This window comes from Bufo bufo, chromosome 4, assembly GCF_905171765.1.
Source record: "Bufo bufo chromosome 4, aBufBuf1.1, whole genome shotgun sequence".
Classification (NCBI taxonomy): domain Eukaryota; kingdom Metazoa; phylum Chordata; class Amphibia; order Anura; family Bufonidae; genus Bufo; species Bufo bufo.
This window is the reverse complement of record NC_053392.1, coordinates 474,325,333-474,348,406: the sequence shown is the minus strand read 5'-3', so window position 1 is coordinate 474,348,406 and position 23,074 is coordinate 474,325,333. Positions and strand designations below refer to the sequence as shown.

At 42.8% G+C, this 23,074-nt stretch overlaps 1 protein-coding gene across 1 annotated transcript in view; it reads left to right on the top strand.

The window, feature by feature from the left end:
- CCDC170 (coiled-coil domain containing 170) overlaps positions 1 to 23,074 on the top strand; it is a 111,710-nt gene that overhangs the window by 84,095 nt on the left and 4,541 nt on the right. The window contains exon 12 of the mRNA XM_040427349.1: positions 10,497 to 10,733. Coding sequence (XP_040283283.1) covers positions 10,497 to 10,733 — 237 coding nt within the window. The remainder of the gene's footprint in view (positions 1 to 10,496; positions 10,734 to 23,074) is intronic.

Genomic DNA, 23,074 nt, shown 5'->3' with positions numbered 1-23,074 from the left:
GGATGCACATCCAGGGCACGAAGCTCCCGTTTCACCACATCCCAAAGATGCTCTATTGGGTTGAGATCTGGTGACTGTGGGGGCCATTTTAGTACAGTGAACTCATTGTCATGTTCAAGAAACCAATTTGAAATGATTCGAGCTTTGTGACATGGTGCATTATCCTGCTGGAAGTAGCCATCAGAGGATGGGTACATGTTCTCATTCTGTTTACGCCAAATTCGGACTCTACCATTTGAATGTCTCAACAGAAATCGAGACTCATCAGACCAGGCAACATTTTTCCAGTCTTCAACAGTCCAATTTTGGTGAGCTCATGCAAATTGTAGCCTCTTTTTCCTATTTGTAGTGGAGATGAGTGGTACCCGGTGGGGTCTTCTGCTGTTGTAGCCCATCCGCCTCAAGGTTGTGCGTGTTGTGGCTTCACAAATGCTTTGCTGCATACCTCGGTTGTAACGAGTGGTTATTTCAGTCAACGTTGCTCTTCTATCAGCTTGAATCAGTCGGCCCATTCTCCTCTGACCTCTAGCATCCACAAGGCATTTTTGCCCACAGAACTGCCGCATACTGGATGTTTTTCCCTTTTCACACCATTCTTTGTAAACCCTAGAAATGGTTGTGCGTGAAAATCCCAGTAACTGAGCAGATTGTGAAATACTCAGACCGGCCCGTCTGGCACCAACAACCATGCCACGCTCAAAATTGCTTAAATCACCTTTCTTTCCCATTCTGACATTCAGTTTGGAGTTCAGGAGATTGTCTTGCCCAGGAGCACACCCCTAAATGCATTGAAGCAACTGCCATGTGATTGGTTGACTAGATAATTGCATTAATGAGAAATAGAACAGGTGTTCCTAATAATTATTTAGGTGAGTGTATATATACACTGCTCAAAAAAATAAAGGGAACACTTAAACAACACAATGTAACTCCAAGTCAATCACACTTCTGTGAAATCAAACTGTCCACTTAGGAAGCAACACTGTTTAAATTCTTTTTTTATTCAAATTTTTCAGGTTCAAAGAACAAATTTTTAACAAATACAATAAAATGATAGTTTAAATCAATATCGTAAACATAAATCAGAATGGTATACATATCATTAATGTCATGACATGTGTTACAATAAAAATATATAACAATCAAGTAACGAGATGAGAGTATTTAGTTTTCTAAAGTTATTGAACCCCTGATTATTAGTGCTGGGGCGACAATCAACCAAATAGCAAATTAGGACCGCAGTCTTTATTAACTAGATGATAGCATAGTTGCTATTTGTTATGATCCTATATCACTACAGTTGCCCAGTATTGTGAGATTTAGTCAGCTTCTAAGTTACTGCGTGTGACAATCTTAGGAAGCAACACTGAGTGACAATGAATTCCACATACTGTTGTGCAAATGGCATAGACAACAGGTGGAAATTATAGGCAATTATCAAGACACCCCCAATAAAGGAGTAGTTCTGCAGGTGGTGACCACAGACCCCTTCTCAGTTCCTATGCTTCCTGGCTGATGTTTTGGTCACTTTTGAATGCTGGCAGTGCTTTCACTCTAGTGGTAGCATGAGACGGAGTCTACAACCCACACAAGTGGCTCAGGTAGTGCAGCTTATCCAGGATGGCACATCAATGCGAGCTGTGGCAAGAAGGTTTGCTGTGTCTGTCAGCGTAGTGTCCAGAGCATGGAGGCGCTACCAGGAGACAGGCCAGTACATCAGGAGACGTGGAGGAGGCCGTAGGAGGGCAACAACCCAGCAGCAGGACCGGTACCTCCGCCTTTGTGCAAGGAGGAACAGGAGGAGCACTGACAGAGCCCTGCAAAATGACCTCCAGCAGGCCACAAATGTGCATGTGTCTGCTCAAACGGTCAGAAACAGACTCCATGAGGGTGATATGAGGGCCCGACGTCCACAGGTAGGGGTTGTGCTTACAGCCCAACACCGTGCAGGACGTTTGGCATTTGCCAGAGAACACCAAGATTGGCAAATTCTCCACTGGCTCCCTGTGCTCTTCACAGATGAAAGCAGGTTCACACTGAGCACATGTGACAGACGTGACAGTCTGGAGACGCTGTGGAGAACGTTCTGCTGCCTGCAACATCCTCCAGAATGACCGGTTTGGCATTGGGTCAGTAATGGTGTGGGGTGGCATTTCTTTGGAGGGCCGCACAGCCCTCCATGTGCTCGCCAGAGGTAGCCTGACTGCCATTAGGTACCGAGATGAGATCCTCAGACCCCTTGTGAGGCCATATGCTGGTGCGGTTGGCCCTGGGATCTTCCTAATGCAAGACAATGCTAGAACTCATGTGGCTGGAGTGTGTCAGCAGTTCCTGCAAGACGAAGGCATTGATGCTATGGACTGGTCCGCCTGTTCCCCAGACCTGAATCCAATTGAGCACATCTGGGACATCATGTCTCGCTCTATCCACCAACGTCACGTTGCACCACAGACTGTCCAGGAGTTGGCAGATGCTTTAGTCCAGGTCTGGGAGGAGATCCCTCAGGAGACCGTCCGCCACATCATCAGGAGCATGCACAGGCATTGTAGGGACGTCATACAGGCACGTGGAGGCCACACACACTACTGAGCCTCATTTTGACTTGTTTTAAAGACATTACATCAAAGTTGGATCAGCCTGTAGTGTGTTTTTCCACTTTAATTTTGAGTGTGACTCCAAATCCAGACCTCCATGGGTTAAAAAATGTGATTTCCATTTTTTTTATTTTTGTGTGATTTTGTTGTCAGCACATTCAACTATGTAAAGAACAAAGTATTTCAGAAGAATATTTAATTAATTCAGATCTAGGATATGTTATTTTTGTGTTCCCTTTATTTTTTTGAGCAGTGTATATATATATATATATATATATATATATATATATATATATTCATGGGTGTTTTGGCGCCAGTGGGAGGAAACAGGTGATGTCGATGAGCTGGAAAACAGCCTGGCATCGACATGTCGTGTAAACCTGCCACTGGCCCGTTCAAGTAAGCCAAGAATTTCCAATTCCGAATTGAGTCCCTTCTTCACTGATTGGATCGCTGCATATTTCAAACCTGATGGATTACTGGCATGATGTATCTTAACCACTTGCCGCAACTGTAACGCCGAAAGGCGTCATCGCGGCGGCTCCCCCAGGCTACGCTAACGCCGATTGGCGCCATCTCGCGTGAGCCGAGATTTCCTGTGAACGCGCGCACACAGGCGCGCGCGCTCACAGGATCGGAAGGTAAGCGAGTGGATCTCCAGCCTGCCAGCGGCGATCGTTCGCTGGCAGGCTGGAGATGTGATTTTTTTAACCCCTAACAGGTATATTAGACGCTGTTTTGATAACAGCGTCTAATATACCTGCTACCTGGTCCTCTGGTGGTCCCTTTTGTTTGGATCGACCACCAGAGGACACAGGTAGCTCAGTAAAGTAGCACCAAACACCACTACTCTACACTACACCCCCCCGTCACTTATTAACCCCTTATTAGCCCCTGATCACCCCATATAGACTCCCTGATCACCCCCTGTCATTGATTACCCCCCTGTCATTGATCACCCCCCTGTAAAGCTCCATTCAGATGTCCGCATGATTTTTACGGATCCACTGATAGATGGATCGGATCCGCAAAACGCATACGGACGTCTGAATGGAGCCTTACAGGGGCGTGATCAATGACTGTGGTGATCACCCCATATAGACTCCCTGATCACCCCCCTGTCATTGATTACCCCCCTGTCATTGATCACCCCCCTGTAAAGCTCCATTCAGACGTCCGCATGAGTTTTACGGATCCACTGATAGATGGATCGGATCCGCAAAACGCATACGGACGTCTGAATGGAGCCTTACAGGGGCGTGATCAATGACTGTGGTGATCACCCCATATAGACTCCCTGATCACCCCCCTGTCATTGATTACCCCCCTGTCATTGATCACCCCCCTGTAAAGCTCCATTCAGAAGTCCGCATGATTTTTACGGATCCACTGATAGATGGATCGGATCCGCAAAACACATACAGGCGTCTCCCTGGAGCCTTCCAGGGGGGTGATCACCCCATATAGACTCCCTGATCACCCCCCTGTCATTGATCACCCCCCCTGTCATTGATCACCCCCCCGTCAGGCTGCATTCAGATGTCTGTATGATTTTTACGGATCCACGGATACATGGATCGGATCCGCAAAACACATACGGACATCTGAATGGAGCCTTACAGGGGGGTGATCAATGACAGGGGGGGGATCAATGACAGGGGGGTGATCAATGAGAGGGGGGTGATAACCCCATATAGACTCCCTGATCACCCCCCTGTCATTGATCACCCCCCTGTCATTGATCACCCCTCTGTAAGGCTCCATTCAGACATTTTTTTGGCCCAAGTTAGCAGAATTTTTTTTTTTTTCTTACAAAGTCTCATATTCCACTAACTTGTGTCAAAAAATTAAATCTCACATGAACTCACCATACCCCTCACGGAATCCAAATGCGTACAATTTTTTAGACATTTATATTCCAGACTTCTTCTCACGCTTTAGGGCCCCTAGAATGCCAGGGCAGTATAAATACCCCACATGTGACCCCATTTCGGAAAGAAGACACCCCCAGGTATTCCGTGAGGGGCATATTGAGTCCATGAAAGATTGAAATTTTTGTCCCAAGTTAGCGGAAAGGGAGACTTTGTGAGAAAAAAATAAATAAAATCAATTTCCGCTAACTTGTGTCAAAAAAAAATAAATTCTATGAACTCGCCATGCCCTCATTGAATACCTTGGGGTGTCTTCTTTCCAAAATGGGGTCACATGTGGGGTATTTATACTGCCCTGGAATTTTAGGGGCCCTAAAGCGTGAGAAGAAGTCTGGGATCGAAATGTCTAAAAATGCCCTCATAAAAGGAATGTGGGCCCCTTTGCGCATCTAGGCTGCAAAAAAGTGTCACACATCTGGTATCGCCGTACTCAGGAGAAGTTGGGCAATGTGTTTTGGGGGTGTCATTTTACATATACCCATGCTGGGTGAGATAAATATCTTGGTCAAATGCCAACTTTGTATAAAAAAATGGGAAAAGTTGTCTTTTGCCGAGATATTTCTCTCACCCAGCATGAGTATATGTAAAAAGACACCCCAAAACACATTGCCCAACTTCTCCTGAATACGGCGATACCACATGTGTGACACTTTTTTGCAGCCTAGGTGGGCAAAGGGGCCCACATTTCAAAGAGCACCTTTAGGATTTCACAGGTCATTTACCTACTTACCACACATTAGGGCCCCTGGAAAATGCCAGGGCAGTATAACTACCCCACAAGTGACCCCATTTTGGAAAGAAGACACCCCAAGGTATTCCGTGAGGGGCATGGCGAGTTCCTAGAATTTTATATTTTTTGTCACAAGTTAGCGGAAAATGATGATTTTTTTTTTTTTTTTCTTACCTAGTCTCATATTCCACTAACTTGTGACAAAAAATAAAAACTTCCATGAACTCACTATGCCCATCACGAAATACCTTGGGGTGTCTTCTTTCCAAAATGGGGTCACTTGTGGGGTAGTTATACTGCCCTGGCATTTTAGGGGCCGAATGCGTGAGAAGTGGTTTGAAATCAAAATCTGTAAAAAATGGCCGGTGAAATCCGAAAGGTGCTCTTTGGAATGTGGGCCCCTTTGCGCACCTAGGCTGCAAAAAAGTGTCACACATGTGGTATCGCTGCACTCAGGAGAAGTTGGGCAATGTGTTTTGGGGTGTCATTTTACATATACCCATGCTGGGTGAGAGAAATATCTTGGCAAAAGACAACTTTTCCCATTTTTTTATACAAAGTTGGCATTAGACCAAGATATTTATCTCACCCAGCATGGGTATATGTAAAATGACACCCCAAAACACATTTTCCAACTTCTCCTGAGTACGGCGATACCACATGTGTGGCACTTTTTTGCAGCCTAGGTGGGCAAAGGGGCCCACATTCCAAAGAGCACCTTTCGGATTTCACCGGTCATTTTTTACACATTTTGATTTCAAACTCCTTACCACACATTTGGGCCCCTAGAATGCCAGGGCAGTATAACTACCCCACAAGTGACCCCATTTTGGAAAGAAGACACCCCAAGGTATTCGCTGATGGGCATAGTGAGTTCATAGAAGTTTTTATTTTTTGTCACAAGTTAGTGGAATATGAGACTTTGTAAGAAAAAAATAAAAAATAAAAATCATCATTTTCCACTAACTTGTGACAAAAAATTAAAAGTTCTATGAACTCACTATGCCCATCAGCGAATACCTTAGGGTGTCTACTTTCCGAAATGGGGTCATTTGTGGGGTGTTTGTACTGTCTGGCCATTGTAGAACCTCAGGAAACATGACAGGTGCTCAGAAAGTCAGAGCTGCTTCAAAAAGCGGAAATTCACATTTTTGTACCATAGTTTGTAAACGCTATAACTTTTACCCAAACCATTTTTTTTTTACCCAAACATTTTTTTTTTATCAAAGACATGTAGAACAATAAATTTAGAGAAAAATTTATATATGGATGTCGTTTTTTTGCAAAATTTTGCAACTGAAAGTGAAAAATGTCATTTTTTTGCAAAAAAATCGTTAAATTTCGATTAATAACAAATAAAAAGTAAAAATGTCAGCAGCAATGAAATACCACCAAATGAAAGCTCTATTAGTGAGAAGAAAAGGAGGTAAAATTCATTTGGGTGGTAAGTTGCATGACCGAGCAATAAACCGCTAAAGTTGTGAAGTGCCGATTTGTAAAAAAGGGCCTGGTCACTAGGGGGGTATAAACCTGTGGTCCTTAAGTGGTTAAAGTGATATGATAAAGTGTGTTTCTCATATCCTTTCTTAATATTATTAATATGTTCTGACACTCTAGTTTTAAACATTCTTCCTGTGCGGCCTATGTACCGTTTAGCACATGGACATTCTAGGACATATATAATTGCCTCACTGTTACATGATAAAATATTTGTCCTAGACGTTACTTTAGTCGTCTTCCTATCAAACCCAGTGGCCTTGCAATTGCTACATACGCCACATCTATAGAATCCCTTTAAATTTACCCATGGTGTGATTATAGATTTTTATTTCTGTTTTCTTATAGTCTGAGCCACCTGTAGTCCTAGATTTGGAGCTTTTGTATATACTATGGGTTTTTTTTTTTAAAGAATTGTTGCCAAGCTTTTATCCTCTTGTAATAGATGCCAGTACTTATTTATAATAGCTAATATTTTTTTATATTCTACATTGAAAGGCAATACTAATTTAGATGACTCCCCTATTCCATCACTTATTTTTTTCTTTTGTCTCAAAAAATGTGTCCGGGTTTTTAAGGATCATGCTGACTCAATATAAGCAGTAATTTGTCCCTCATTTTATATTATATATTTGACCACTGAAGAAGAAACCAGTCAGGTTTCGAAACATGTTTGACAAAGAAATACAAAGGCAATACAGAGAAAGAAAAAACAAAAACAAAGATCCTCTATGAAAGAATAAAACATATGCCATGGAGCATAGTTGGCATCCTGACATACCTAATCCGCATGCGCCCAAACGAAAGTGCCGGCACTAGCGCACGGACTAACTGTGAGATCCAGCGTTTTTGGAGGGGAACAGCCATACAGGAGAAAGCCACGTATGTACTAATTATTATTCCCAGCATCGAACAAACACACCAGAAGAAGTGTAAGCAAGATAAATATTGTGTCTGGCCCAAGTGTGTACGAAGTATGCTACAAATGGAAAAGTAAAACAAAGAGGCAACAAGATTATATTGCATCAATACAAAACGATACATGATAGACGAATATGATAATTGGTGACAATTTATCTTTATAAGACCGCTACATATTAACAAAGGTTCCAAAAGTAGCGTCAGCTCCACAATAGGAACCAAAAGAGAGACTGTGATCACAATTGATAATTTACACACTGTTAAGAGATATATATTGTTTATGTGCCGTATTTTTCGCCCCATAAGACGCACTTTGCCCCTGCTTCTTATAGGGTGAATACTAATGAGCGCTTAGCACCGGAGGACTGGGAAGTGGTAAAGGCTCTGTACTCACCCCTTCCTGGTCCTCAGCTGTCGGCTCTGAAGGCTGCGCACAGTGTGAGGGCGCGCTGTGACCTCACGCTGTGCGCGCCAGTTCACAGCACAGCAGACGGAGGAGGAGGAAGACCGAGCGCGGGCGGTGAGGAGCGGCGGCATCCAGGAGCAGGAGAGGTAAGTGTTTTTTTTATTTTAAGTTTTCTGTGGCATGGGGAATGCTAACAGGCAATGGGGGCACATATGGGGGCTGATAACGGCACATATGGGGGCTGATGACGGGCACATACGGGGGCTGATGACAGGCAAATACGGTGGCTGATGACAGGCACATATGGGGGCTGATGACAGGCAATGGGGGCTGATGACAGGCAATGGGGGCTGATGACAGGCAATTGGGTCTGATATGAGGCATATGGGGGCTGATAAGAGGCATATTGGGTCTGATATGAGGTAATGGGGGCTGATGAGAGGCATGGGGCTCTTATCTGAGGTCTGATTGGGGTCTGATCTGAGGTCTTATTAACATTTGGGGTCTGATAGGGGCTGTGAGCTGAGGTCTGATTAACATTGGGATACTGACTGCTGGTCTGACTTGAGATCTAATGAAAAATATTTTTTTCTTATTATTCTCCTCTAAAACCTAGGTGTGTCTTATGGGCCGATGCCTCTTATGGGGCGAAAAATATGGTATTTTTTATTTCCTTTTTTAGATTGTACAATTTGTATTTTTATGTGAATTATTTTAAAAAATAAAATGGTACAGTATGCATGATATATAGAGCTGGCCATTGATTGAAAATTATAGTATTTATAGCTAGGTGTTTATAGAAGGCTGTGCTGTATTCCAGTAAGCTCTTCACAATAATTGTATGCTTATGTATTTGGAATCAATTGAAAAATGTTTTCTGAGTGCAATTTGGAGGTCTTGACCTCTTTCTCACGGCTCCACTCATAGAGGGCATGGTGCATAATAAAGACTTATGGAAACCTCTATCTGCTTTTGACGGATATACTGTCCGGAGCCTTGCGCCCATGCGAGATAAAGTGCTGCAGAAGTGGAAAAGAGATATCCCTGAATAAAGGGCCCTTTACACGGGCCGACAATTGAACAGCTCATCGCTAACCAGCATTACTAGTAGCGATCGTTAGTGATGATGTGGAGGTGTAAATGCACTGCTGATTACCCAATGAACGAGCAAAACGCTAGTTCGTGTAATTGTATTTTTTGTGCACCGCAAAAGATCATCGTTTCCCAGTGGCAGATCGTACACAAAAGACAAGACAGTATGGGGAAGAGCTATAGCATTAGCGATCCCCATACTCTGAACGAGCTGGAGGAGATTGGTACATGTAAATGCACGGGTCTCCTATGCTAGCGATCTGCAGATTGTCGGGAAGGAATGCTTCCTTCTGGACAATCTGGTAGATTGTCGTCCCGTGTAAAGGAACCATTAGATGAGGATGATTGTAAAGCTCTTCTGACTGTCTCAAGCCTCCCACTGATTAGTACTAGGGATAAACTGGTACAAGTTAAGTTCACACATAGGCTCTACTTTACCCCCCATAGGCTTTATATTATGGGTACGTTGCCCTCAGCTGAGTGCCCCAGATGTCGTCTAGCACAGGGTACGATATTGCACATGTTCTGGGACTGTAGAGTCTTGCAGGTGTATTGGAGAGATGTTTTGCAGTATATGGAGACTTATTTGAATATGCCAAACATATTAGACCCTAAATTTTGCCTTGATGATCTTCCCATTACTGTGGCACTGCGCGCTTTTTTAAGTTACTACTGTATTATGCTAAAAAGGTTACTCTGTATAATTGGAAACATCCAAAGAGACCAACCAGAAATGCCTGGCTTAGGAAGGTGAATGTGGTTTTTCAACTGTATAAACTTACCTACTTGTCCAGAGGTTGCCCGGATAAATTTGATAAAGTTTGGGGACCTTGGTTACGGGCCTCCCCCACTGGCCTGAGACCTATGACTCCTTGATTAATTCTCTTATAGACTGTTGTACTCCCCCCACTCTACTTTCTTTCCTTTCTTGTTTTCCCATTATTATTATATTTAATTGTTTAGGTTTTACTTTTGTATGACTTTTGATAGTGGTCGGTCTGTTGATGCAGATTATATGTAAGTAACCTTATATACCGGACACTGCTTTGATGCCCGCATACGGATTGCTTAGTTATTTTTTTTATGTTTGAGCTAAAGAAAAAAAGTTGAAGAAACAATAGTTATGTTTATTCTAGCATTTGACTGTCATGCTCTCTGTAACTGTCTATTGACACTGCATATCTTTTGTACTGTATATCTTTCATATTTTGTTTCTTTGAATAAACATTCCTTTAAGAAAAAAAGAAATGATTCTGACAACAGTATCTGTTTTAAAGTAATTTACCTTTTATATGGTGTTATTTATATGTAGTCTATATTTTCAGATCAGGACACTGGAACAGCAGAAAACTATTGAACAACTGAGCAAATCTCTGAATGACCTGAACCTGGTTAAAAGCAAAACTCATAAGAAACTCATTTCTGTTAAATCAGAATTAGACTATTCAGAACGGGAAGCAAAAGAGGAGAAAGAGAAAGCAACCAATTACATTGAAGTGATTACCAGCGAACTGAGAACGCTTAAAACAACCTTAGAAGAGGTTTCTAAAAGGGAAAAACAGGTGATATATATGTTCTTATGTGTATCATATATAGAGATGAGCGAATCGAATCAGAAGAATTCGATCCGAATTTCCTTGCGCTTCATTGTATCGAATTTTTCCTAAAATGGCGGCTACAATGGCAGCTACATGTGTGAGGACATGGTGCAAGGAACTCTGGGAAGGCGGGCTGATCCATAATGCCATGCATGCAGCCAATATGCAGCCATCAGCCCTGTGATGTCACAGCCCTATAAATACGGCGGCCATCTTAGAGTCAGACATTTTCCAGTGTTCTGACTGCAGGGAAAGACGTGAGAAGGCACTAGGGACAGCGATAGGAAAAACCTTATTGTGAAAAAAAAAAAAAACGGAAAAAACTATTTATAAGTGCAGGGAAAGGATAGGGAGGAATCATTTCACAGCATCTTAGTGCAGTGAGAGACGTCAGAAGGCGCTAGAGACAGTGCCAGAAAAGAGATTTACAAGTGTAGGGAAAGGATAGGGAGGAATGATTTCACAGCATCTTAGTGGAGGGAGAGAAGTCTGAAGTTGCTAGGGACAGTGCTAAAAAAAACTCATTGTGAAAAAAAAAAGCAATTTACAAGTGCAGGGAAACATTATTTGGGGATCCAAATAGCCATTATACAGCTCTGGCCTTCCAGCAATTTGTTCTTGTTATTGAGGTGGAAGTGCTATGTTGAAAACCCTTTAGTGGCTTATATGTGTGGAAAAAGAAAAATATATACGCATTTCACTTCTGCAGTTATTTGTGTTGAAAGAGTTTAGTGGCCTATTTCAGTACAAAAAGGAAAAATATACACGCATATCACTTTTGCAGTGATATGTGGTGATAGCGTTCATTGTCCTATTTCAGTAGAAAAAAGGAAAAAAATATATGCACTTCACTGTTGCATTTATTTATGCTGAAAGACTTTAGTGGCATATTTCAGTACAAAAAGGAATAATATATACTCATTTTACTTCTGCAGTTATATATGGTGAAAGCGTTCAGTGTCTTATTTCAGTACAAAAAAGGAAAAAAATATACACACTTCATTGTTGCATTTATTTGTGGTGAAAGACTTTAGTGGCCTATTTCAGTACAGAAAGAAAAAAATATTCTCAATTCACTTCGGCGGTTATATGTGTTGAAAGTGTTTAGTGGCCTATTTTATTACAAAAATAAAAATATATTCTCAGTTCATGTCGGTGGTTATATGTGTTGAAAGCGTTTAGTGGCCTTTTTCAGTACAAAAAGAAAAATATATTCTCTGTTCACGTTGGCGATTATATGTGTTGAAAGTGTTTAGTGGCCTATTTTATTACAAAAAGAAAAATATATTCTCAGTTCATGTCGGTGGTTATATGTGTTGAATGCGTTTAGTGGTCTATTTCAGTACAAAAAGATAAATATATTCTCAGTTCATGTTGGAGGTTATATGTGTTGAAAGCATGGCTGGGAGTCAGCAGGGTGGCAGCAGTGGGAGGTCGGGAGCCAAACGTGCCTGGGTAGACCACCTGCTTTGCAGCAGCCTACCTGCCCGGGAAGTAGTGGTGCAGGGGTTCACGGAAGCAGCGGCGGTAGCAGTCAGTCAGTGCGGACTGTTGGGGGGAAAATCACCTACTCAGCGGTGTGGCAGTTTTTTGTTAAGCCGCCGGAGGAGGTTAACATGGCCATATGTAGGCAGAAGGTGAAGCGTGGGCAGGGTGCCAATGTTGGCACCACAGCCCTGTGTCAACATATGCAGCATCACCATATGTGGTATCCTGCTGCTGCTACTACCATCTCCACACTATGTCACCTTGCCACTCTGTGGTATCCTCCTGATGCTGGTGCTGTCGCCACCTCCAGACTCGGTCATTGTGCCAATCTGTGGCCTCCTCCTGATGCTGCTGCTGCCACCACCTCCATGCTCTGTTGTTGGGCCACTCTGTGGCCTCCTCATACTGCTGCCAACTCCAGACTCTGTCACTGTTCCACTCGGTGGCCTCCTCATACTGTTGAAACCACCACACTTTGTCATGGTGCCACTTTGTGGCCTCCTCATGCTGCTGCCACCTCCACAATCTCTCGTCATCGTGCAACTCTGGCCTCCTCATGCTGCTGACACCTCCACACTTTGTCTTTCTGCCACTCTGTGGCCTCCTCATACTGCTGCCACCTCCAGACTGAGTCATTGTGCCACTCGGTGGCCTCCTCCTGATGCTGCTGCCGCCGCCACCTCCAGACTCTGTCATTGTGCCACTCGGTAACCTCCTCATACTGCTGCCAACTCCAGACTTGGTCATTGTGCCACTCAGTGGCCTCCTCATACTGCTGCCAACTCCAGACTTGGTCATTGTGCCACTCAGAGGCCTCCTCATACTGCTGCCACCTCCACAATCTCTCATCGTCGTGCTACTGTGTGGCCTCCTGATGCTGCCGCCACCTCCATACTCGGTCATTGTTTCACTCGGTGGCCTCCTCATACTGCTGCCACCTCCAGACTCGATCATTGTGCCACTCGGTGGCCTCCTCCTGATGCTGCTGCTCCCGCCACCTCCAGACTCTGCCATTGGGCCACTCTGTGGTCTAATCATGCTGCTGCCAACTCCAGACTCTGTCATTGTGCCACTCAGTAACCTCTTCATTTTGCTGCCAACTCCAGACTTGGTCATTGTACCACTCGGTGGCCTCCTCATACTGCCGCCACCTTCAGACTCGGTCATTGTGCCACTCAGTGGCCTCCTCATACTGCTGCCAACTCCAGACTCTGTCAGTGTGCCACTCTGTGGCCTCCTGATGCTGCCTCCACCTTCAGACACTGTTATTTTGCCACTCCGGCCTCCTCATGCTGCTGACACCTCCACACTTTGTCTTCGTGCCACTCTGTGGCCTCCTCATGCTGCTGCCACCTCCACAATCTCTCATCATCGTGCTACTGTGTGGCCATCTGATGCTGCCGCCACCTCCAGACTCGGTCATTGTTCCACTCGGTGGCCTCCTCATACTGCTGCCACCTCCAGACTCGATCATTGTGCCACTCGATGGCCTCCTCCTGATGCTGCTGCTTACGCCAATTCCAGACTCTGTCATTGGGCCATTCTGTGGTCTCCTCATGCTGCTTCCAACTCCAGACTCTGTCATTGTGCCACTCAGTAGCCTCCTCATACTGCTGCTAACTCCAGACTCGGTCATTGTTCCACTCGGTGGCCTCCTCATACTGCTGCCACCTCCAGACTCGATCAGTGGGCCACTCTGTGGCCTCCTGATTCTGCCACCACCTCCACAATCTCTCGTCGTCGTGCTACTCTGTGGCCTCCTCATGCTGCTGCCACCTCCACAATCTTTCATCGTCGTGTCACTCTGATGCTGCCACCACCTCCAGACTCTGTCATTGGGCCACTCTATGGTCTCTTCATGCTGTTTCCACCTCACCACTATGTCATAGGTCCACTCTGTAGACTTCTCATGCTGTTACCACCCTCCTCACTTCATGACTGGGCTACTATTTTGCCTTTTGGCCTGGCTGACATCATCATTTATATGACCTTTCTTCTGATCTGTCAGAAGGAAGGAAAAATGAGACGCTCAATAGATCCTGCCTGTGTAGCAGCTGTAAGACCTGTATGGTCCCATCAGAATTAGCTTATAATTTGGTAGCCAAAAGCAGGAGTGGGTACAAAACACAGAAGAGATGCAAATATTCACGTGTCATCTCTGTTTTGGATCCACTCCTGTTTTTTTGGGCATTAGCAATACTGATGGATTACTGACCAAATGCTGACCGAGTGAAGGCAGATGCTTAACAGACAGGATCCATTTTTTGGGGGTTATTGTTCTGACGGATAAGAGGAAGGCCAAAGTAATCAGTGAGGTCAACACAAACCTACTGCTGACACCCTCTCCACTCTGTCGGGGGGCTCTATTTGTATAAGCGTTTAATAGAATAGGTTCTGTAGACATCTATGTGGAATCAGCTGACGACGGTGTAAAAAGAGTGCGCTTCTTCTTGGCGCTAACATCGTCGACCTGTAAGGCTGAGTTCATACTTGAGTTATTTGGTCAGTTTTGGCCCCGTGACTGCCCTAATATGGGAAGTGTGCAGTGATTCTAAAAGTGACGCCTGTCATCTGCATGTCATACAGACTCACAGTATTATTTCACTACCAAAGCAGACTCCCTATGCGTGTTACTACAAGGCACAGTGTTCTACACCACTATAAAGGCTCTCAGCAGCCAGGAAATGTCTGTTTTTTAACGTAATTCACCGTGAATATATTCGGATCGAAACTATTTTTTCCCGAAAAATTAGGTGAACCGGCGAATCAAATTTTTTAAAAATTGGCTCATTTCTAATCATATATTTGAATAAATTCAAGCAATGTACTTTACTTTTTAAGTTATATGATCTGTGTCACTAGGAGCAGAAAGTTGAAATCTGCCCCCACTATACCCTCCCTAGACTAAATGTGCCACCCCCTACAGGAAATAAGCAGACAAAAGTACACCTGCATTTTTTGGGGTTCAATATACTTGAACCCCAAAAAACGCACTAAGAATTCTGCTCTGTATGGTTAATACAGGTGCATACACAGATCTCATAGGGCCCCACTCTGGGCATAAGCAAGGCTTAGTATGTGTCCCCCTGCACCATCAATTTCCGAGTATACAGTCAGGTCCATAAATATTGGGACATCGACACAATTGTAACAATTTTTGCTCTATACACCACCACAATGGATTTGAAATTAAACAAACAAGATGTGCTTTAACTGCAGACTGTCAGCTTTAATTTGAGGGTATTTACATCCAAATCAGGTGAACGGTGTAGGAATTACAACAGTTTGCATATGTGCCTCCCACTTGTCAAGGAACAAAAAGTAATGGTACAATTGGCTTTTCAGCTGTTCCATGGCCAGGTGTGTGTTATTCCCTCATTATCCCAATTACAATGAGCAGATAAAAGGTCCAGAGTTCATTTCAAGTGTGCTGATTGCATTTGGAACCTGTTGCTGTCACCTCTCAAGATGACATCCAAAGCGCTGTCACTATCAGTGAAGCAAGCCATCATTAGGCTGAAAAAACAAAACAAACCCATCAGAGAGATAGCAAAAATATTAGGCGTGGCCAAAACAACTGTTTGGAGCTTTCTTAAAAAGAAGAAATGTATCGGTGAGCTCAGCAATACCAAAAGACCCGGAAGACCACGGAAAACAACTGTGGTGGATGACCGAAGAATTATTACCCTGGTAAAGAAAACACCCTTCACAACAGTTGGCCAGATAAAGAACACTCTCCAGGAGGTAGGTGTATATGTGTCAAAGTCAACAATCAAGAGAAGACTTCACCAGAGTGAATACAGAGGGTTCACCACAAGATGTAAACCATTGGTGAGCCTCAAAAACAGAACGGCCAGATTAGAGTTTGCCAAACAACATCTTAAAAGCCTTCACAGTTCTGGAACAACATCCTATGGACAGATGAGACCAAGATCAACTTGTACCAGAGTGATGGGAAGAGAAGAGTATGGAGAAGGAAAGGAACTGCTCATGATCCTAAGCATACCACCTCATCAGTGAAGCATGGTGGTGGTAGTGTCATGGCATGGGCATGTATGGCTGCTAATGGAACTGGTTCTCTTGTATTTATTGATGATGTGACTGCTGACAAAAGCAGCAGGATGAATTCTGAAGTGTTTCGGGCAATATTATCTGCTCATATTCATCCAAATGCTTCAGAACTCATTGGACAGCGCTTCACAGTGCAGATGGACAATGACCCAAAGCATACTGCAAAAGCAACCAAAGAGTTTTTTAAGGGAAAGAAGTGCAATGTTATGCGATCGCCAAGTCAATCGCCTGACCTGAATCCGATTGAGCATGCATTTCACTTGCTGAAGACAAAACTGAAGGGAAAATGTCCCAAGAACAAGAAAGAACTGAAGACAGTTGCAGTAAAGGCCTGGCAGAGCATCACCAGGGATGAAACCCAACGTCTGGTGATGTCTATGCGTTCCAGACTTCAGGCTATAATTGACTGCAAAAGATTTGCAACCAAGTCTTAAAAAGTGAAAGTTTGATTTATGATTATATTATGTCCCATTACTTTTGGTCCCTTAACAAGTAGGAGGCACATATGCAAACTGTTGTAATTCCTACACCGTTCACCTGATTTGGATGTAAATACCCTCAAATTAAAGCTGACAGTCTGCAGTTAAAGCACATCTTGTTAGTTTCATTTCAAATCCATTGTGGTGGTGTATAGAGGCAAAAATGTTAGAATTTTGTCGATGTCCCAATATTTATGGACCTGACTGTATGTGTGTCAAACACTCCCAGGCAATGCAGAACGAAAAAGCGAAAGGCCCCAGATTTCTGATGAATTTACGATCTTTTTCATTAAGCAGAAGAAATTTTAATTTTAAAAAATTGTAATAAAAATGTTGTACTTGGTCTCTCCCACTTTATCCATCTTCTTTGTTGGAAAAAGTGGAATTGTTGATTCAAAAATATGATGTTCAATGTTTTTACACCTGAAAACTTGCATAAGTACACTGAAAAATCTCCTGCTTCACTTCACATTTTACAAAGCTGTCTGCCTGCAGCTACCACTAGGGGAAGCTCAGTGCATAAGAGTTTATACAGTTACCATTGTCTGCAATAGAAGCTGTAATCTCTTTGCACAGAGCTTCTATATAAAATAAGCTGGTCACAGGGTTTCCTGTTCATGGGAATCCATGTGAAGGGAACCTGGTTGCTAATGTGTTATTCTCCTTCAGCCCACCACAGCAGAAAGGAAACTTTAAATGTTGACACCCATTCCATCCATCCCAGATCCTAAAAATATTAACTTTTTGTGGCTCCTGTATGAGGGGTTCTCTATTGTGCAAAATGCTGTTACAGTGTATTTAAAAATAGGTTTTCTAAACCAAACAACCGATTTAAAAAAGTTTCAGGATGCCTCACTTGTGACATTGAAGTTGAACAGTTGATTGCATCCCCTCCAGATTTAATTTTGAGGACACTTTGAATCTCATATATTAAACGCTAGTTGACTAATGTGGACAAAAAGGACACTTTGGAGAGAATTTATCATTGTAGGCGTGTTTGACTGGAGTTGCTTTGTGCACTTGTGCCGAATTTATAAAGATGATGCTCGGGTTTATTAAATTTGGCACATATGTGATGTAGTTTTGCCACTGTCGTGTACTGAAAGTACACCAGGGGCTTGCCTGATGTGGAGATGCGACTTTTTTTCTGAGACATGAAGGTGTTGTGATCTATAATCTCGACCAACTTTTCACTCCTCTTTTGAATGTGATGAAACTTATCAAAAGTTGTTAAATGTCCCCCTTTATTTTTCTAGACTATGGTGGATTATATTGTTGCAGTATGTAAATTGCATCATAATGTGAAGCAAACACCAATACAGTTGCAAGAAAAAAGTATGTGAACCCTTTGGAATGATATGGATTTCTGCACAAATTGGTCATAAAATGTGATCTGATCTTCATCTAAGTCACAACAATAGACTATCACAGTCTGCTTAAACTAATAACACACAAAGAATTAAATGTTACCATGTTTTTATTGAGCACACCATGTAAACATTCACAGTTCAGGTGGAAAAATTATGTGAACCCTTGGATTTAATAACTGGTTGAACCTCCTTTGGCAGCAATAACTTCAACCAAACGTTTCCTGTAGTTGCAGATCAGACGCGCACAATGGTCAGGAGTAATTCTTGACCATTCCTCTTTACAGAACTGTTTCAGTTCCGCAATATTCTTGGGATGTCTGGTGTGAATCGCTTTATTGAGGTCATGCCACAGCATCTCAATCGGGTTGAGGTCAGGACTCTGACTAGGCCACTTCAGAAGGCGTATTTTCTTCTGTTTAAGCCATTCTGTTGTTGATTTACTTCTATGCTTTGGGTCGTTGTCCTGTTGCAACACCCATCTTCTGTTGAGCTTCAGCTGGTGGACAGATGACCTTAAGTTCTCCTGCAAAATGTCTTGATAAACTTGGGAATTAATTTTTCCTTTGATGATAGCAATCCGTCCAGGCCCTGATGCAGCAAAGCAGCCCCAAACCATCATGCCTCCACCACCATACTTCACAGTTGGGATGAGGTTTTGATGTTGGTGTGCTGTGCCTTTTTTTCTCCACACACAGTGTTGTGTGTTTCTTCCAAACAACTCCACTTTGGTTTCATCTGTCCACAGAATATTTTGCCAGTACTGCTGTGAAACATCCATGTGCTCTTGTGCAAACGTGCAGCAATGGTTTTTTTGGACAGCAGTGGCTTCCTCTGTGGTATCCTCCCATGAAATCCATTCTTGTTTAGTGTTTTACTTATCGTAGATTCGCTAACAGGGATGTTAGCATATGCCAGAGACTTTTGTAAGTCTTTACTGACACTCTAGGATTCTTCTTCACCTCATTGAGCAGTCTGCGCTGTGCTCTTGCAGTCATCTGTACAGGACGGCCACTCCTAGGGAGAGTAGCAGCAGTGCTGAACTTTCTCCATTTATAGACAATTTGTCTTACCGTGGACTGATGAACAGCAAGGCTTTTGGAGATACTTTTATAACCCTTTCCAGCTTTATGCAAGTCAACAATTCTTAATCGTAGGTCTTCTGAGAGCTCTTTTGTGCGAGGCATCATTCACATCAGGCAATACTTCTTGTGAAAAGCAAACCCAGAACTCGTGTGTGTGTGTTTTATAGGGCAGGGCAGCTGTAACCAACATCTCCAATCTCATCTCATTGATTGGACTCCAGTTGGCTGACACCTCACTCCAATTAGCTCTTGGAGATATAATTAGTTTAGGGGTTCACATACTTTTTCCACCTGCACTTTGAATGTTTACATGGTGTGTTCAATAAAAACATGGTAACATTTAACTCTTTGTGTGTTATTAGTTTAAGCAGACTGTGATTGTCTATTGTGATTTAGATGAAGATCAGATTACATTTTATGACCAATTTTGCAGAAATCCATATAATTCCAAAGGGTTCACATACTTTTTCTTGCAACTATATGTAACCATAAAATAGAAATTCCAGCATGGAAACTTTGCCTTTGTAAACTTTTCTGCTCAAACAAAGCAATGTATGGTTATCAGTAATACAGTGTACCTGGTAAAATTTAACATAATTCAAAACACCCAAACATTTGTTTTTTTCCTTTTTATTTGCTTTGCGACTGCAGTTTGGTGTGTTGATTTAGGCTTGGTTCCTATGTTCAGGTTTGCTTTTGCAGTTTTTGGAGCCAAAATCAGGAGTGGATAAAAAAATAGGTGAGATAGTATCTGTCCTTAAGGTGCTGTCACACACTGCGGCAAAAAAACATGTGGTTTTCGAAACAACTTACCCGTGTTTATGATGTATTTTCTTCCAGCAAAAAGAAAACAGAAAGCAGACTTGACGGGGTTATCCAACCTCTAAAATGCCTCTGCATACGCCCGGGCCCCTAACAGAGGTTGTACTTACCTGGCTCCCTGCATCCGTGTCGCTTCTTGACATCGCAGGTGTCGGGGAGCCAGGTTAGTACATCCTCTGTGAGGGGCCCGGGCGTATGGGGAGGCATTTTAGGCGTTGGATAACGCCTTTAAATTACCTCAATGTAAGGGCTCATGCACACAACCGTTGTTTTGCGATCTTCAAATTGTGGATCTACAAAACACGGATAACGACTGTGTACGTTCCGCATTTTGTGGAAGAGAACGGCTGGCTCATAATAGTCCTATCCTTGTCCGTAATGCGAGCGATAAGAGAACATGTTTTATTTTTTCTGAATGGAGATGCAGGCATACAGACACGGAACACACACAGAATCATTTCCTTTTTTGCGGCCCCATTGAAGTGAATGGTTCCACATATGGGCTGGAAAAAAAACTGTATGACACGGACAAAATATATGTTTGTGTACATGAGCCCTAACTCTAGGTTGTATTTAATGTCATTCAGTTTTACTGTGTGTTTTCTGTTTGGTGGAAGAAAATGCACCGTAAATGCGAAAGCAAAAACAAACAATGCAACAGCACTCTGCAAACACAAATAATTAAATACTGTTGTCCCATACGCACAATAGAAAATGTACTAATTCTAATGCTACAAAAACAGGTATGGCAGCACAGCATCTCACATACAAACAATAAAACTGGGAAATAAGGATTATACTAAATTAAAGTGGTATTAAACCTACTATAAATAAAAAAATAGAAGCTCCTTTGCGTACATTTTTGATCAAATGTGTTTCGGACCCATCTACCAGGCGTCAAGGTGGCTTCTGCAGATGGGTCCCTAACACTAACAGAACTGCCTCTCCTGGGCTTGACCTAAGCCTACAATGTTCAGGGTGGTGTAGGAATCCCCTTTGATTGTGCCGTGATCACAGACCACATGATCAAATGACTAACAGCCAGGATCAGAGCTGACTGCAATCCCCACTATGGGGAATGAGGTTGTGCTAAGAACTGGAGTTGCTAGTTACAGCTCATTCTTAGAGCAGACATGTTCTGGTAGCTTTTAATCACTCTCTACTACAGCATTTCTCTAGGCAGCGACCTGCAACACCTGCCATAAAATAACTGTGGGAGTAAGTATTATATAGGGCCCATTCAAATCAATGGGCTATCTGTGTAATGCATGGCAGGCCATGACCACCAGAGCGCGAGACAATCTTTGTAACAGCTCTTCTTGAACAGAAATGACGAGGGTGAGGGGTTCGTGTCTCCATTAAATCAAAATTCACTACTAGAATGTATGGCAGTGGGTTTTCTAAACTGGACAACCCATTTAAAACATTTATGCTAGCTAGGTATATACTGTGTCCAATATATCACATAGGTAGAATGCCTTCCTCCCCAGACGGTTGTGTTACATTATCAGATAGGCAGAGACCAACCCTTTGCAAATATTATAAAAACTGCTGTAGGGAAAGTAAGGGAAAGATGACAATTTATTTTCAGTGTTGCAATCAGCTGAAGTCTGGCATCTCTAACCCCCAACATAACCCTGTCCATAATCCCTAACACGACATATGGATAATAGCTCAGAAAACAAACTTTTTCCCCTTCCCTCCTAAAAGGTGTATTAGACACAGCAATTATCATATGAATTTTCATATACCGGTTCATTTGAGCAATTATTTTTGTGTGTAATAACATGCCATAAATTAGGCGCCTCCTCCGGGCAGTGCAGGAGGAATCAAAGCCTGGTGTCAAATGCCGGTCTTTGATAAATGACCCCTTAAATCTGTCCTCAAACAAGATTGTCAAATGCTTTACTTGTATTAAGTTGTGTTCCTGGCTGTTACTTCTGAAAACATTTTCAAAGTTGTAATGAAGTATATATATATATATATCAATTGCTGCTGTTACTCAATGGCTGGTAGGCAATGAAGAAATGCAGTACAGTTAGCCTGTGTTGTCCTGGCAACTCTATTTAGGTCTTCCTCATCTTGAGGGCCGCAGAACCTGTTGAACAATACTGAGAGAACATGGAGGATGCACAAGAACTAGTTAAACAAAATGTACCCATCTACAAAAAAGAGAAGAGTTCGGTCAGTTCTGGCTCAAGGTGGCAACAGCAATAACATAATAAGAGACATGGAAGATTCATCTCCTCAGTATGGTTACTTGAAATTATTTTGTGAAAGGTTACTTATTGAAATAGACTATTTTCGCGGATGATGCTAGGCTGGTTGATCTTCATGGGCAGATATATTTTTTCTTAGGAGCCTCCATCTCAGATTCTGCTAAAGATCAGGGACAAATCATGCTGTGCTATTTTGGCTAGTAAAATGTCAAGCCCCATGGCATGGGTTTGTTGGGTGCTAAATATCTTTCATGGGGATTTGGTGCTTTCCTTATTTGTGATCTGCTTTCTACTCCGATAAAGGGGAAGGACAATGGAAGATACATTGCTGGTCTGAACAAAGCCTCATTGCCATATAAATTTGTTTATCTAATCTATTATTTATAGTGTTAAAGATAAAACAGTAGTGATGCACCGGCGCTTGCACTTGGTTAAGCTGACGCAGCGGTACCGCAACGGTATCGCCACCGTTGGATATCAAATAAATGATGTATGCAATATATGTATAGGTACTGCGCGACTTGTACTCCCTATTACTTTCTCAATCAGGATGGCACCATGAAGATACGCAGTGGATATAACAGGAACTTACAGTTCAGTTGTGATGTCTTAATCCTAGATGTTCCTCTGTGGGCACTGTTCTTCTGCGTCTTTCCGGTTCTCTTCTTTTTTCTTTTTTCTTTTGTTTTTGGTGCCGTCCGGGATGAGGGAAGGTTGAGGGAGCTGGGCCCTAATAGTAACAAATGTTTTAAATAGAATTGTTTCTTGAGCTTG